Here is an 18,516-nt window from a genome sequence, read left to right on the forward strand (position 1 = left end):
TATAGGGGACCCAATTATACTAAGTAAAATTTATGCTAGTACAAATAGTATTGTTTGACCAATCCAGCAAGGCTATCAGTAGTGGACACAGCGTTGCCAAATAAATATAAGTACTGTCAAAGGTTAAAATATTCTCTTAAAGGCCAGCCTCAATGAAAAGTTTAAATATATGTAATAGTAAATAATAAAAGAACATAAAAATACTAAATATCTCATCATCATCTTCTTTCGGCTGTTCCCATTAGGGGTCGCCACAGTGGATCATCTGTTTCCATTTCTTCCTGTCCTCTGCATCTTGCTCTGTCACACCAGCCACCTGCATGTCCTCTCTCATCACATCCATAAACCTTATCTTAGGCCTTCCTCTTTTCCTGTTACCTGGTAGCTTCATCCTTAGCATCTTTTTTCCAACATACTCAGCATCCCTCCTCAGTACACGTCCAAACCAACGTAATCTTGCCTCTCTGGCTTTGTCTCCAAACCTTCCAACCTGGGCTGGCCCACTAATACAGTTATTCCTAATCCTGTCCACCCTCGTCACACCCAGTGCAAATCTCTTTAACTCTGCCACATTCAGCTCAAACTCCTGCCTTTTTGTCAATGCCACTGTCTCCAACCCATATAGCATAGCTGGTCTCACTATCCTCTTGTAGACCTTTCTTTTCACTCTTACTGGTACTCGTCTGTCACAAATCACTCCTGACACTCTTCTCCACCCACTCCATCCTGCCTGTACTCTCTTCTTCAACTCTCTTCCACACTCACCGTTACGCTGAACTATTGATCCCAAGTATTTAAACTCATCCACCTTCGCCACCTCTACTCCTTGCATCCTCACCATTCCTCTATCCTCCCTCTCATTCACACACATGTATTCTGTCTTAGTCCTGCTGACTTTCATTCCTCTTCTCTCTAGAGCATATCTCCATTTCTTCAGGGTCTCCTCCACCTGTTCCCTACTCTCATTACAGATCACAATGTCATCTGCAAACCTCATAGTCCACGGGGACTCCTGTCTGATCTCGTCTGTTAACCTGGCCATCACCATTGCAAATAAGAAAGGGCTCAGAGCTGATCCTTGATGTAATCCCACCTCCACCTTAAACGCATCCGTCACTCCTACCGCAGACCTCACCGCTGTCACACTACCCTCGTACATATCCTGTACCACTCTTACATACTTCTCTGACACTCCTGACTTCCTCATGCAGTACCACAACTCCTCTCTAGGCACCCTGTTATATGTTTTCTCTAAGTCTACAAAAACACAATGCAGCTCCTTCTGACCTTCTCTGTACTTCTCCGTCAACACTCTCAGAGCAGACATCGTATCTGTAGTGCCCTTTCCTGGCATGAAACCATAATGCTGATCACTAATCATCACGTCCCTTCTTAACGTAGCTTCCACTACTCTTTCCCATAACTTCATGCTGTGACTGATCAGTTTAATCCGTCTGTAGTTACTACAGCTCTGCACATCACCCTTATTCTTAAAAATCGCTACCAAAACACTTTTTCTCCATTCCTCAGGCATCCTCTCACTTTCCAAGATTTCATTAAACAATCTGGTTAAAAATCTCCATGCTTCCACAGGTATGTCATCTGGGCCAACAGCCTTTCCATTCTTCATCCTCTTCATAGCTATCCTTACTTCCTCCCTGCTAATCCATTGTACTTCATGATTCACAAACCCCACATCATCCAACCTTCTCTCCCTCTCATTCTCTTCATTCATCAACCCCTCAAAGTACTCTTTCCATCTCCTCAACACACTCTCCTTGCTTGTGAGTATGTTTCCTTCATTATCCTTTATCACCTTTACCTGCTGCACATCTTTCCTAGCTCGGTCCCTCTGTCTAGCCACTTGGAACAGATCCTTTTCTCCCTCCTTAGTGTCCAACCTTTCATACAACTCATCATATGCCTTATCCTTAGCCTTCGCCACCTCTCTCTTTGCCATGCACCTCATCTCTTTATACTCCTGTCTACTTTCTTCATCTCTCTGACAATCCCACTTCTTCTTTGCCAACCTCTTTCTCTGTATACTGTCCTGTACTTCCTCATTCCACCACCATGTCTCCTTGTCGTACTAAATATCTATTTACAATAAATACCAGAATTTAAACCACAGTTTGTTTGTGTCTTTCGGCTTTTTCCCGGTTAGGGGTTGCCACAGCAGAACTCCGGTCCGCTAATGATTGGCAGTAGATTTTTTACGTGCCGAGTTTGCCAGCCCTGACGCACAACCTTCAACGAAGGTACGCCCATTCATGCATGTCTCCACACAGAAGACGCTCTAGCTGAGAATCGAACGGCACAACGTCTTGCTACCGCAGCACCACCACCGCAGTAGAGTTTAAATCACAGTAAATATTAAAAATAACAAAGATGGATAGATTCACACAGTAATAGAAAAAACTAAAGCAAGGCAAGATGAAGTGGGTGAGTGGTCTTTCCTTTTTTTTCAGATTTCAAAAACAGACTGCCCTGAGACTTCTGTCTCAAATAGTATTAAAACATTATTTCAGTACTGGATTATAGAATGACATCACATACATCTGGTCATCTGACTCTGGTTCCCACACTATCCCCCTTTACTAGAAACTGAACCAGAATCTAACACCTATGTGTCATAACACACACACACACACACACACACACACACACACACACACACACAGTTTTGCTAAGATGTTATAGCATCTGGAAGTTATAAAACCGTTTCAAAACTTCCACCCTTCCTGGGTAGCAATTAGTTCACCCTTAAGGGCAATACAGTATGATTCCTAGTCCTGGTTTGCACACGCATTTTTTTCTCTAGCTGCAGTCAAAACTGTAAGGTACAATCTTTATGGCCTAAACCAGGTGACTTAATTTCAGACTATTTTTCAAAGTTAGCTGGGCTCAGATTAACCTCTTCTCTTCCAGTGTCTTCTGTTACAGTATATTAATTTCAACATTTACAGCATTTACAATACAGGCTAACATACAGGTGTATTTTTTTTTTCTGTCCAGCAGGACCCACTGTTGGTGCATCTTTAACGCAAAGCAGCTTTAAAAATACATTCTTAACACACGCTTCTGTACAAATCAGTTTGATATGCAAATGACATATAATTCTTTACAAAACACCAGCTAGCTATGTTGGCATATGTTACACATCCACTGTCCTACTTCTCTTGGCATAGCTGGCAATACCTCACATAGTCACAGGAATAACTTTTTTAATGTAATAATGCTGTCTGTAATGTCTTTAAATGTCAGTGGTCTCACGGACAAATACAAAAAAGAAAGAGTAGTGAGCTGTATTAAAAATTTAAAGTGCAAATAGCTGTGTTACAGGAGATAGAGTTAGAAATGAACGTGTGAATTTGATAAAGGTTTGCAGGATGGTTATTCAGTGAAATACCCGGGACAATGCAAAAGAGGAGTACTTATTAATTGCAAGAGGAGCTCCAATAGTGATAGAAGAGGATACAAAAATAATGGCAGATTTGTCGTGCTAAGGGGCTACTGGCAAGGGAGGAGGATTACTCTAGCATGTATTGTAATCCACCTAAAACTGCTATAATGGAGCTTAAGAAATTTTTGGGAGAAATAATCAGTTTTCAACGGGGAATATTACTTATAGTTGGGGACTGGAATGTGATTTGCAACAGTGAAGATGTGTCTGGGTGGTCCAGAAGGGAAAGGTATGAAAATATTTGGCATAGAAGATGTGAATTCAATAATAGGAGTTCGGAGTGAATTTACATATTATTCCTCAAGATATAAAAACTGGGCTAGGCTAAACAGAATTTACATTTCACGGGAACATGTGCATTTAATTGAAGGTTTTGATACTCGCCCAATAACTATTTCAGATCATGCACCAATAATAACTAAAATAAAAACACAGGGTAATGAAATAAATATGAGACACTGGCGCATTCCCACCTATCTGTTGAAAAGAGAGGAATTTAAGGAATGGGTAGTGGAGATTACTCAGGAGTTATTAGAGAGGATAGAGATTCTTTCTGAAAATATAGCTAGGGAGTGGAATAAAATTAAGGTGGAGTTTAAAATAGGGTGGAAGTAAAAGAAATGGAGCTATGGTTAAGAAGTAACGAGAATTATTTAACGGGGCTGACAAATGTTAAAGTATTGCAGAATAGGGGGAATCTCACAGAACAAGAAGAGGATCAACTGCAGAATGCTAAGCAGAAAATAAGGGATTACCTTGATAATATGCTTGGATTTAGGAAGATTGCTGTTAAGCAACTGTTTCTTGATGATAACAGTACAGCACAAAAACTTGTAGCACAACTATTCAGGCAACAGAAAGTAGAGAGAGCTGTTAACAAGCTTAGGGGGCCTATAACAAGGAAGGTAATGAGATTCTGTAGAGATATTAGAAATATTTCGGAAATTTTATGAAAGTCTGTATAAAGCAGAGAAATATAGAAATCAAGAACAGATACAAATGGAAATGTTTATGGAAGAATTAAATATGCCAAAGTTAGAAGTGGATGAGGCTCGATTACTAATGGTTAAGAAGGAAGGAGATGAGAGAAAAATTGTGATGTATAACTAATCTAAAGGAAAGTCCCCAGGAATAAATGTTATTCCTTTGGAAGTTTGGAAGCTAGGAGGGAAAAAACTGAAAGATCTGGAAGGTTTTGTTTATCAGTGTTTTAAGAGGAGGAGAAGTACCAACATCCTGGAAGAAAGCAGTGGTAGCTGTTATACCCAAGGAGGGTAAAGATCCATCAGACCCAGCTTCATACAGGCCCATTTCAATACTAAACCATGATTATAAAGTGTTCATGTCTATAAAGGCTACATGAATGACAAAAGTAATGCCAAAATTGATAGATATGGATCAGTATGGTTTTGTGGAAGGGAGGCAAACATTTGACAACATTAACAGAGCACTGATGATCCAGAGGGAAGCAGAGTGTAAGAAAATACCATTGCTGTTGGTGGGTCTTGATGCAGAGAAAGCATTTGAGTGAGCTGGGACTTTATGAGCAGGGCAATGAAAGCATTTGCATTTCCTTAAAAAATTATAAGGTTGATTTAAGAGGATATATGAGAGATCAGAGGTGAAAATTAAAGTGAGTAGGGCTCTCTGATAATTTCTGCTTGAACAGAGGAACCGGGCAGGGGTGTCCTCCTTCCCCTTTGTTATTTTCATTGTATTTAGACCCACTGGCAAAGGAAATAAGGGACTCAGAAGTTCAAGGTCATAATTGTTATAGTAGTCCATAAAAGTTCATGATATTATTTTATACTTGACAAAACCAGAAAAAGACATTAGAGTGTTGCGGAACGTTTTCAGACAGTTTCAAAACTTTTTAGAATACAAAATTAATGAAGCAAAAACAAAGGCAATAGTGGTAAATTATGTACCCACACACAAATTGGTTCATCGATGTCCATATTTATGAGGTCATGATAAAATTTAAGTATTTAGGTGTATGGATTAAAAATTATTCTGGTGTGGCAGCTAAGCGTATGTGGGAAGAGATGAAACAAAAGAATACAAAAATTGAGAAAATGGTAGCTTTGATGTTCTTCATGTTTCACTTTTGCAGTCATTACATTTGGGTAATCTGCTGGCAGGTTGCCCTCAGTCGGCCTGATTAACAAAAGTCTTGGGTCCTGTGTCGGTTGCTGTCCCTTCTTCCATGACGTCAGGTCGTCAGGGGTATAAAACATGTAGCCGACGCCATTACATCAGTCTTTCTTGCCGCACGGTGCCCGAAGCAGAAACAGTTTGTAAGTGTCGGTCGGCCAACTCCTGAAATTTTCATTTTCGAGTTTCAGAATCAGTCTTCAACTAAAAGCTAAGTACCCCGTTGGGGAAACTATTTCTTGCTTCTTACCGATGTCAGTAAAAGTTAATAATTGCATTACTTTTGGGAAGCAAATACCTCATAAGGATTTTCATTTGTACTGTATTCCTTGCCTAGGCCCTGACCACAGCATGCCTTGCTGTCGGTTTTGTGCTGAATTTAATCAAAGCACGATTAAACGTCGGTATATTTTTGCTTCTAAATATTTTGGCTCAAGATTTAACTGTCCAGAAATGTCGTCGGATAGCAATCCGACTACCAGAATGCCTATAAAACGCAAACAAAAAGACAGAGACAGACCGTCGAGGTCCAAAACCGATGATGCTTCACTTCTGATTTGCAGGCCTCTACTGAGACCCATTCGGAGTCCGGTATGCCGCAAGATGCTTCAATTATGGAACCCACGGATGTCTCTACCATAGATGGGTCCGGAGCCGCTGTGCAGGCACCGGCTTCTGAGGGTGTTTCCAGGCCTACAGGTTTGTATATTAGACCGATGCCATCCTCAAAACTAAGGCCAAAATCTAAATCTATGTCTAAAAAAATGACGCCTGGGCCACATGTGCAAAACCCTATGCCTAAAAAACAAATGATCAAAATGGCTGAAGATTTAATTACTCTGATCAGGGGTAGCCAACCCCCTCCTTCTAAGAGGCTTAGACAAGACATTGATTATGAATCTTCTGAACAGGATTCTATTTCTTCTGACTTTTCTAATGAACAGGATTTGTCTATTCGTACTTATGAGGACTCTGATGCAGAGGATTCCATTCCTTCTGCCTCTCCCCCTGAGGATTTTTCTTTTGGGGAAACTTTACATGCCTTAAGGGAACATTTCCACTGGGAAAGTCAGGATTTCTCTGAATCTAAAAAGAAACTTAGGGATTTTGTTCTACTTCCTCAGCATAGGCCTTTGGCTATGCCTCCTGTTCTAGACATTGTTGCTGATGTATTTTCAGAATCTAGTATGACTCCTGATTCTCTGCCTCCGGCTCCTTGTAAGCCAGACAGATACTACAGGGTTCCTGACTCCCACAAATTCCTTTTCAAAAACCCTATTGCTGATTCTGAAACGATTTCTCAGGGTCCCAAGGGCATTAAGGCCTCTACTGCCAAAAATCCTACCCCTTCTGATAGAGACTCCAGGGCGCTGGATAGATGGGGTAATAAGGTTTACACGTCTGCAACCTTGGCAATCAGGGCTTTAAACTGTCAATTTCATATGCTTAAATATCAACAGCATATCATGGGACTACTTAAACAGAAAATTATGTTAATCTCTGACTGTGTGGAAAATAAAGAATTGCAGGATTTATTGCATTCAGCTGAACAAGTTGGAAAATATACTTTGCAATGTGGTTTTGATTCCTTGGAGGCCTCTTGCAGGGCTGCTGTAACTGGATCTGTGCTAAGAAGGCATGCTTGGCTCAAAGAGCAAACTCTGCCTGACCTGACTGTCTGGCTTACAAGGAGCCGGAGGCAGAGAATTATTTAAATTTATTGGCCATCCTACAGTATTTCATAGTACCAAAATACAAAAGTGACCACCCCTTTCAATCCATCTTGCTGTTTTAAAAATAGTAACTCTCCACTAAACCTTAACTTTTTAAACCGATAAAACTCAAGTTACCTACTTTCACATCTAACTTCTCTAGTGCACAATGCAGAGTGCATTCTTTTCAATCTTACCTTTAAGCATCCCTGTGACTAGCACTTTCTCTAATACCTGCTGGAAAGCACTAGGAAGCCTTAAACTCATACAAACACTGAACTCTTCTTGTTAACAAGGAGAAATTAATAGTAGGCACTAAACAGCCTATAATTGCAAAGTACCTTGCTAAGGAAACAGCTCCTATACTTTACAAAGAAAAAAAAGCCCCAAACCAGGCATGTCCAAGGGTCAGCTTCCGGTGATTTCTCCTGTCCACCTGGTGAATCTGGGCATACTGGGGCAATGCAGCAATTGCCTCATGTACACAGACAACCCTCTCCTCCTACCACCCAACACTACAACCTGTGAGAGATGCACTTACATAGCCAAAATGGAAGCAAAGCTCTCTCCACCCAAGATTGTGCTAAACAGTCAAGAGAAGGTTAACACCCACACTACACCTCAAGCAACACATAGCCCTTCTAAACCCGCACCACCAACACCCACATATAGCAACACTAAATCCACATATGTAGAGGCCCTTAACTATAACCTGCCCAAGCAACAAAGACCTCTGAAGCTGAAACGCAAACAAACAAGAATCGCAACCAATGTGTCACATAGTTCACAACACCAGTGTTCCTCCCAGCAACAGCCCCTAAGGCAAGACAATGTACCTAACACTTTAGTCATAGGTGACTCTATAGTCCGGCACACTGATGTCCCTCTCACCAGGTTGAATAAGTAGAAAATTACAGTCAGCTGCCTGTCGGGTGCCAGGATCCGCCACATAACGCATGCACTCAAGTCACTCCATATCAAGTACAAATATGACTCTGTCATTGCCCATGTTGGAGTGAATGACTTGAGACGTACCTCCCTGGACTACATGAAAAGAGACATGGAAGAGCTCTTGGATCATGTGGCCCAGGCAGGTATGACCCTAGCCCTAAGTAGCATCCTGCCTTCGCCCAGAATGATAAATTGGCTAAGCTTATGGTGTCATTCAAAGGGGATCCAGTATCTGTCTGCCTGGGATGACATGATTGACAGACCACGATGCTTTGCCAGAGATGGTCTGCACCTGTCACCCCTGGGATTCAGGTTACTGGCTAAGGCTCTTGCCACCCCTATAGTGCCTTTTTTAGGCAAACTTCAATGGACAAAACCACCACCGTAACAGGTACAAGCATGCAAAATCTGAAGGTAATGCTACTCAATGCTAGAAGTCTAAACCTCAAAATGCACTCTCTCGAGGCACGCCTAGAAATGGAGAACATCAGTATCTGTGCAGTAACTGAGACCTGGTTCAAGGCTCCAGAGAGCACCCCTGCAATACCAGGCTGCAACTCTTACCACACTTTTCGGCCACCAAACCAGGACCGAAACACTAAAGGTGGAGGAGTGTCAATATTCACCAAGGATATTCACACCACCAGGCTAGTTGGCCAACACAATGTGTCTGAAATTCTCCAAGTGCAACTAACACTAGGTAAGACTGCAATCCAAATTGTAGCTTGCTACAGATCCCCCACCATACCCCAAGATTCTCACTACACCTTTCCAAACATACTGGAAAATATTTAGATAGAACCAAACACCCTAATACTGGGTGATTTTAACTACCCTGCCATTAACTGGGAAAACTACTCATGTCCCAGCACCTTTGCGCAACGGTTCTTGAAATACATAACTTCCAACGCCCTGGATCAACTAATCCATAGTCCCACCAGGGGCTCCAATATCCTAGACCTGGTCATTACCAACATGGGAAATCAATGCTCCATACCTATGGTCACCCCCTCATTAGTCGGGTCTGACCATAAGCTAATCACCCTTAACATCCACATCCCACCCCCACCCCCCAGTAAAGAAACCACCATAAAAAACTTCTCCAAAGCCAACTTCATGCTACTCAAGTCAGAAGTGACAAACTTCATGACACCCATGCAGACGAGAACTGAAAGTTCAACTGCTGAATTCTACACTAAGGCACTGTACGAGCATATCCACTCATGCATGAATTGTGCCATCCCAAATATAACCAAAATGCTCTCATCCAAAAAAAGGAAGCCAATCTGGTGGTCCCCTGCCATAAACAAACTTTACAACAAAAGGAAGAAACTTTTGCAGAAAAGAGGAAAATCCCAGGATGCAAAAAACTCCCTTACTAGCCTCAGTAAGAAACTGAGACGCCTCATAAAATCCTCCAAAGCTAGTTACGAAAATAAAATTGCCAAAGATTCCAAAGACAACCACAAAGCATTCTATAACTATGTCAAGAATCTAAATGGCAATGCTCAGATCTTCTCTGAGCTAAAACAGAATGGCATTAAATATACTGATCCAAAGGATATTGCCAGTATCCTGGCAGATCGATTCAGTGCCAACTTCACCCCCGTCTCACCCCCTAAATGACCCATCTCAATACCGGAAGATTGCCAAATTCCAGTAATAACGGCCACACAGGTACAAAACGCACTCTCTAAAGCCAAGAATACAGCATCCATGGGACCAGATGACATCCCGGGCTGTGTACTACATGAACTACAATATGAACTGGCACCTCACCTAAGTGTCATGTTTAATCATAGCCTCACCTCAGGTTTCGTGCCCACTGAGTGGCGCAGAGCTACAGTTATCCCAATCCACAAGGGGGGATCCACCTTGGATCCCGGAATCTACCGTCCCATCAGTCTGACAAGCCTTATCTGCAAGGCCATGGAGCGTATTATCATGGAACTTATAAACAAAGACATTGGCAACCTTCAAACACTGGACCCCACCCAGTTTGGGTTTGTGAAGGGCCGATCTTGTCTCCTGAACCTGATTGACTTCTTTGAATCAGTCTCCAGAGCCATGGAAAAGGGTAAGGTGGTCCACACAGCCTATCTAGACCTTGCCAAGGCCTTTGACACCATCCCCCACTCTGGAATCATAGATAAACTTACTAAGTTGGGCATTAATCCCTATGTCACCCAATGGGTTGCTAAATGGCTTACTGATAGAACCCACACTGTAAAAGTAGCCAACTCCAAATCCAGCTCCAGACAAGTGGAGTACCTCAGGGGTCAGTCCTGGGGCCGGCTCTTGTTTGGCATCTACCTCTCTGAAGTACAGGTCAACACTAAGGGACTCTGGCTAACAAAGTTTGCAGATGACTGCAAACTGGGAGCCATTACTGAATCCCCAAATGATGTGGATACTCTACAAAAGGGCCTTACAGAAACAGATGCTTGGTGCCAGAGCCATGGGCTCAAGCTCAATGCCAAGAAATGTATTGTTATCCCCTTTGGGGAAAAAACATGTATCCATGAATTACCATATAGGTGGCAGTACACTAAACACAGAAAGTGTGATAAGAGACTTAGGGACACAGGTGGACAGTGGTCTCATCTTCGATAACCACATCGCCACAACAGTCAGGAAATCCTTTTATGTGGCACACCTCATCACGAAGGGCTTTTCATCCAGAAAAAAGGAGGTCATTGCCCCACTGTACTCATCCCTCATTAGACCCATTATAGAATACAACGCCCCATTTGGTATGTACCTCTCAAGACATCTGTAACAACTGGAAAGGCCTCAGAAATACCTCACTAAAAGAATCACAGGCCTAAAGCAGATGCCCTACGCTGACCGCCTTAAAAAACTCCAGCTATACTCTGTCACATATCGTCTACTCAGAGGCGATCTCTGCTTAACATACAAGGCCATGTCAAACCCAGAGCTGTTGGACATGCTACACTTAAAGAAATCCCAATCCCTCAGAGCTACACGCTCCAGGGATCTAAACCTTGTCATCACAATAAACAAAACATGCTGGAGGGATAGGTTCCTGACCCAGAAACTCCCCAGACTCTGGAATAGATTGCCCATACATGTAAAGCAGAGTGCCTCTTTGGACCTCTTCAAGAGGAACCTTGACGATTGGATGGGAGAAAGGAAATTCACCCCAGGGATCACGTCAGTCGCCCTGCTAGACAGGGGTCCAGAAAAGTAAATAATGTGGGAAGAAATAGCCAGGGAATTGTTATGGCTAGGCTTGTATAGGCCCTAGGGCTGATAGCCTAGTACCAACCTATGAACCATGTTAAAGCAAAATTGTTGGATGCTCCTTTACAACAGGACCGTCTGTTTGGTAATAAGGCTGAAGAAGTGTTAAAAAAGATGGAAGATAAAGCTAAATCTATGCAAACTGTGAAAGATTTCTTACAAGTGCAACCTCCAAGATTTAGTAGGCACTGGCCTACTAAGAACTGGTCCTCTCCAGTCCCCTCGAGAGCCGCTGAAGTAAAATCAAGACATTCCAAAGGCTTCAGGTTTCAGTCACAAGGAACTTTTAGAACAAAACAATGGGGTGCCTCCACCCCCAAATCTGGAAGCAACAAGGCACCTCCCTATGGTGAACAGTCTCATTGACTTCCCTCTACAATCATCAAGCACTTAGCTCTTGGCCACCCCTTTGGGGGGAAAACTAGCACTTCATGCACAAAACTGGCAACTTATTACCCAGGACAAATGGGTTTTAAATATAGTATCCCAGGGATACAGATTTCATTTCCACATGTTGCCAATCCCAAACTGATGGCCAGATCTGCCCCCAAATCAGTGGGCAGAGGCCCAGAAACAAGTTCTGTCCCTCATGAACATGGGGGCTATTCAACCAGTACCAGAAGAGGAAAAGGGACAAGGTTTCTATTCCAGACTTTTTCTGGTGCCCAGAAAAGACAAATCATGGCGTCCAATTCTGGACTTATCCACTCTAAACACATTTCTGGACATTCCAAAATTCAAGATGCTGACTCAACAGTTACTACCTATGCTAGGCAAAGATGCCTGGTTGGTAACTCTAGACTTAAAAGAGGCTTACCTGCATATCCCAATCAGGGAATCTTACAGAAGACACCTCCGCTTCAAAGCAGGTTACTTGCATTACCAGTTCTCTGCACTGCCCTTTGGCTTACCTACTGCACCCAGGGTCTTCACAAAGTGCATGGCACCAGTAATTGCATTTTGCAGGCAAAGAAATATTCAAATATATCCTTACCTGGACGATTGTCTAATTCAGGCAGAAAACAAGGACATTCTTCTAAAGCATCTGGCATTTGTAAAAAGCGTTCTAACTTGTGTAGGGTACACCATAAACGAAAAGAAATCACAACTGGTACCCTCTCAAAAAATTACATTCCTGGATGCAAGCTTGTATACAACTGCCCAGATGACTTACCATAAGCCAGAAAAGCAAATTCAATTGATGACTTACTTCAAACAGGTGGCCACAAAAACCCAGCTATCTGCAAGACTAATTCTGTAGGCCTTGGAGTTCATGGCTTCCTGCATTCTTCTAAATCCATATGCAAGACTGCATATGAGGAAACTTCAGTGGTACTTTGTTTATGGAGTCAACATTGTCACAGCCTGGAAACAATGATTCCTATTATACCTTGCCTGCAACTAGAGTTCCTATGGTGGGCAGAGGCCTGCCACCAAAACAAGGGACTGCCATTCACTCCACCCCCTGCCGCCCAAACCCTAACAACAGAAGCATCAGACTATGCTTGGGGGGCTCATCTGGCAGGGAAGTGCATTCAGGGCAATTGGAGCCCAAATCAAATGCACCTATATATCAATCAGAAAGAGATGCTAGCTGTACAGAATGCTCTGACAGCCTTCAAGGACTACCTTCATCCAGGACAACTACTGATAAAGACAGACAACACCACAGTTATGTGGTACATAAACAAGCAGGGGGTACAGGTACCCATTCCTACCCCCTCTGCAGACTAGCCATGGCATTGTGGAACACGGCCTTGACCTATCCGATACAACTACAAGCTCAATTCCTGCCAGGAAAGCTAAATACTCTGGCAGACAAACTAAGCAGAAATCTTATGGACCAACACGAATGGAAATTGGAACCACAAGTTTTCAACATGTTGGCATGCAAATGGGGGAACCCAGACATAGATCTTTTTGCCTCACCCCAGAACTATCAGTTGGACAAATTCTGCACAAGAATTCATCACAAAAAAGCTTGGAAAGTGGATGCTCTATCATTCAGCTGGAAAAACCTATCAATCTATGCCTTTCCCCCCTCTGCCTCTGCTCTCCAAAGTTCTACTAAAAGTCAAACAGGACAAACCAAAAATGATTCTGATTGCTCCAGACTGGCCTCTCCAACACTGGTACCCACTCCTGCGCAATGTGTCATACCTTCCTCCGTGGCAACTGCCTCAGACACCTTACCTACTGTCTCAGCAGAACTACCAAATTCTGCACACTCTGCTCCAAACTTTGAATCTTGCAGCGTGGCTAATTAACTAATTTCACCCTTGGCATCCCTCTGCAAACCAGTGATGGATGTCATTTTGGAGGCTAGAAAGCCTAGTACTAGAAAATCTTATACTGACAAGTGGAAAAGATTCTGTGCCTGGAACCAATCACAAGGAATAAGCACAGCAATGCCCAATATTCCTCAGATTCTGCATTACTTAACTGAGATTCACAAGGGCCTATCTTTTTCTTCCATAAAAATCCATGCCTCTGCCATTTCAGCTTATTACAACACAGAACCTCCCCTCTTCTCTCATCCTCTGCTAAAGCTGTATCTCAGAGGGGCCAAAAATTTAAGACCTCCCAGAAGAGCATCAACTCCTGCATGGGACCTCAATTTTTGTTTTGGAAAAGCTCACTCTCCCTCCTTTTGAGCCAGCTGCTACTGCAGACCTAAAATTTCTCTCATGAAAAACAGCTTTCCTTTTAGCAGTCACTTCAGCTAGAAGGATTTCAGAATTACAGGCTCTTATGGCAGTGGAGCCTTTCATTATTTTTCATCCGGACAGGGTGGCTCTCGGGACCAATCCATCTTTCATGCCTAAAGTGGTATCCAGTGTGGCTCTTAATCAGACCATTCATCTGCCAACTTTCTTCCCCAATCCACAGAACAAGGGTGAGCAGATTCTGCATTCATTGGATGTACACAGACTTAGATTCTACTTAAACAGGACGAAATCTCTAAGAAAATCTGAGCAACTATTGGTGGCATTTGCTGCAGGGACAGAGGGAAAAGCTATTTCAAAGCAGACTATTTCCAAATGGATAAGCCATTGCATTAGTTTCTGCTATATGCACCATGGTAAACCTATCCCCAAGGGGATCAGGTCTCATTCCACCAGGGCTGCATCTACTTCTGCAGCCTTTCTCAGAGGGGTTCCTACCAGAGACATTCTAGAAGCTGCTACCTGGAGCTCAGTTCATATGTTAACCAAACATTACCATTTACCTCGCTTCTCTAAATCCAGAGCTGGCTTTGCCACTGCTGTCCTGCAGGGCCTTATAGCTGCTCCTAATGCTGTATAAATCCATCCTCCCAACCATAGCTTTGGGATTCTACCCAAATGTAATGACTGCAATAGTGAAACACGAAGAACATAGTACAGTTGGGTACACTTACCATAAATGTAGATGTTTGAGTGTATTGTTGCAGTCCTGGTTACCCACCATCCAGCCCCCTGTTTTTCTCTTACTATACCTCTCCTTTCTTTTATTATGCTTAAACACCTTTTTGGGTGTATTTGCTTTTGTTTGGAGGTATATTTTTTGTGTTTTAAATGATATGTATATACATATAAATATAAATATTTATTTATTTATTTATATATATATTTATATATATATATATATATATATATATATATATATATATATATATATATGTATATATATATATATATTGCTCCCCATTTGGGGGGCACCTGACATCTGGGGCAACTAAAACTGATGTAATGGCATCGGCTGCATGTTTTATACCCCTGACGACCTGACATCATGGAAGAAGGGACAGCAACCGATGTGGGACCCAAGACTTTGTTAATCAGGCTGACTGAGGGCAACCTACCAGCAGATTACCCAAATGTAATGACTGCAACAGTGAATACACTCGAACATCTACATTTATGGTAAGTGTACACAACTGTACTTTATATGGATCGTAAGATACAAGCAGTCAAAATGTTTTTAGACCCTTTAGTCTTGTGCACAGATCAGGCATATTTTTATCAACTTGAGGAGAAGTTGTGAATAGCTATTAATAAAGAGCTGAAGGATTTTATCTCGGATGGGAAGTTGGCAAGAGTCAAGTGGGATAATCGGATTCATCCAGTAGAACAGGGAGGATTGGGATTACCCAGTTTGGAGGGATATTTCAGAGCTACACAGGTAAGCTCCTATACATGGCACAAACAAGAAACTATAGCTCAAAGTGGAAAGGGATGATTTTGAAAGAGGGGGAAAGCTCAAGTAAAAGGGAGAGACTGGGATTTTGGTTGGAGGCCTTTAAGGGGAATAACAATAATCATACAGAATATTATATCCATAAAGTAGCAGAAAGTGTTCTAGAACTAAGCCAACACCAGAATGGAGAAAGGATATTTTGCTGATAATGATGACTGCAATTAAGGATATTGGCAAGAAGAGGCTGGAATTTATTGGAGAAAACTGGCAAAGGAACCAAGGTATTGGGAACAAATAACTAGAGAGGGAAAGGTAATAGAGTGGGAGGAGACCAAGAATTTATTTGGACTGTAGGTTAGAAATTGCCTTCCCTATCAAGGATTGATATCAGAGTATAGGTAAAGAGAAAGAACTTGTGGGGGGGGGGGGGGCTAAACCAAAGACCAGCACTTGTAGAGTTTTTAGTAGAATCTAGAGCAGAAGCTGCCATTAAAAAAGGATAATTATTAGAGCATATAAGATATTGCATGTTAACTATAAAAATAAATCAGAGGAGGTTAGAAAGGATTGGGAAGAGAGATTGGATGAGCAATTCAGAAAAAAACAGTGGGAAAATTTGTTTCCCAAATATGAAACAAAATGTAGAGGATTTAGGATTTTTGCTTGGAAAGGTTTACACAGATATTTTTAAACCCCAATTAAACTCCAGAAACATTTTGCTTGGGTAGACAGCAAATGTTGGAGGTGTCACAGGGAAAAAAGAGGTATTCGGGAACATGTTTTCTGGGAGTGCGGTGGGTAGGAGGACTTTAAGGATTCCCTGCAGGTTGCACTGTTGGAGATCTGTTCGGAGTAGCTGGGTGGGCAAATTAGTGTGACGAGGGAGATGATTTTTCTGAGCTGTGATACAGAATCAGAATTGTCTAGACATGGTAAGGCCTTGCTGTATCTAATTATGGTGGCTGCCAAAACCAATTATTAGAAAATGGAAATCAAAATCTAAACCAACTATATCAGAAGTAGTCAATATAGTAACTGAGATAAAACAACTGGAACTGAGATCTTTAGAAAAGGGTACAAGCAAAGTACATAGAAAAATGGGAATTCGGGGAACAGTACATACAGGGGAGGAATGAAGTTTAAAAGAAGCAGGACTTAAATGAGCTATGTAATGTTTGACTGGAAATGATTGGATAGATTATTATTATCTGGGAGTGTCAGTATGGCATGTGATGTAAAATACTTGGCAATTAGGATTGTGTTAATATGGTTTGTTTTCATTTATATAAATGTATGATTGCTTAAGTTGTCAGTGATGGTTTAATAAAGATGTTTCTTGTTTAAAAAAAAGGAGCAGGAATTGAATAATTTATGCAGTGTTGCTTAGGTTATATGACATATAGCAGTATACGTGAAGTATAGTGTTTGTTAATACAGTTTGATTACTTCTGTATAAATTTAAATTTTCCCATGTCACAAGTGCAAAAGTGATTTAAAAAAAATGTTCCTTGACACGGAAAAAAAAAAGATGCCCTATCTTCTTAAAGATTTGTTGTTATGGTAAGTGCCTGGGACTTTCTTTTTTGAATCATCTGCATTATATCATGTTAAGTGAGGTGACATTTGATGGTACTCTCCTTCACTGGTAATAAAACAGGTAAATGGTATGGAGTTTGTATTGGAGGTTGGAAAGTGCCTTAAAATTCAGCACGTATAATCATTGTGCATGATCAAACACACCAGCAGTGTTTGTTTTGAGTAATGGCTTGCCTTCCTTTATCCATACATCTATAGAGAATGTCAGTATTTTCCTAATGGGAAGCCAAAGAAAAGCTAGTTTACTACTAAGATTTGTTACTGTACTATGTATTATTATGAGTCTTGGTATAATTTAATACTTGATGCCTATTTTAGTTTCTAAACTAACTGTGTCATCCATCTCTTCTTACAGACATTGAATGGTTCCTTGACTTTGGAACTAGTTAATGAGAAATATTGGAAAGTGAGCAAGCCGCTTGAACTGTACTATGCACCCACAAAGGAGCAAAAATAGCCTTTGGCTGTCATTCCCTTTCAGCACCAAACAGCTAGGCCCTAAGATTGTTCCAATTGAAGAATTAAGAAGTATGGTGAGAGGAGAGGATTTCGGAAGGAGATCGAAGCCTTATATACACAGAAAATGCAAAGACGTTCTAGTCTGGGAGAAGCTAGGGAATGGAGCAAGGGATGGAGAGAGTTGGGACACTGTGTTTTACCTAGCCATTTCTCTGTGTTTTTTTTTTCTTTTAAAGCCATTTTGTTTTAAAATATACATATATTCAGATATGTAGCTGCTGAGCTTTATGACCCATATTTCAGTACATGACTGTTTATTTGCCATGTTTTACAAAAAGGAGAAGTTTTGATCTAAGACTTCTATTTGAGAGGTGTTAGCTTTTTATTGCTTCTAGATTTCACAGTTTATTGTTAAAAAAAATTCTATTTGTACTTCCTGTTGCTTTGTTAATGAAATGTTCTCTGAAAAATTTATTTTTCTTTTATTGTGTATATTATCTCATCTGAAACCCATGTTTGCAATTTTTTGGGGCTTTTTATTACTGATATGAGTTTGTTTTATTTATTTACTTGTATTTGTTTCTCAGGAAGGTTTGTATGTGTTGGAAACCCCTTTCAGTGGAAGGCCCAAGGAGAAAACTTGAAAAAGTAACAATATGTGTACAGTTGAACCAGAATACAAAATACAGTTGAACACAAACAAATATAAGATACATAGGCATAATATAATATTGGTTG

The 18,516-nt window shown here is 41.3% G+C and overlaps 1 protein-coding gene across 1 annotated transcript in view; it reads left to right on the forward strand.

The window, feature by feature from the left end:
* LOC122810598 (E3 ubiquitin-protein ligase RING2-B-like) overlaps positions 1-18,252 on the forward strand; it is a 211,834-nt gene extending 193,582 nt beyond the window's left edge. Inside the window, exon 5 of the mRNA XM_044082174.1 lies at positions 17,675-18,252. Within this exon, the coding sequence (XP_043938109.1) occupies positions 17,675-17,776 (102 nt within the window). The 3' untranslated portion in view covers positions 17,777-18,252. The remainder of the gene's footprint in view (positions 1-17,674) is intronic.
* The last annotated feature ends 264 nt before the right edge of the window (positions 18,253-18,516 follow it).

Source organism: Protopterus annectens, chromosome 9.part0 (assembly GCF_019279795.1).
Source record: "Protopterus annectens isolate FY-2018-M chromosome 9.part0, PAN1.0, whole genome shotgun sequence".
Lineage (NCBI taxonomy): Eukaryota > Metazoa > Chordata > Ceratodontiformes > Protopteridae > Protopterus > Protopterus annectens.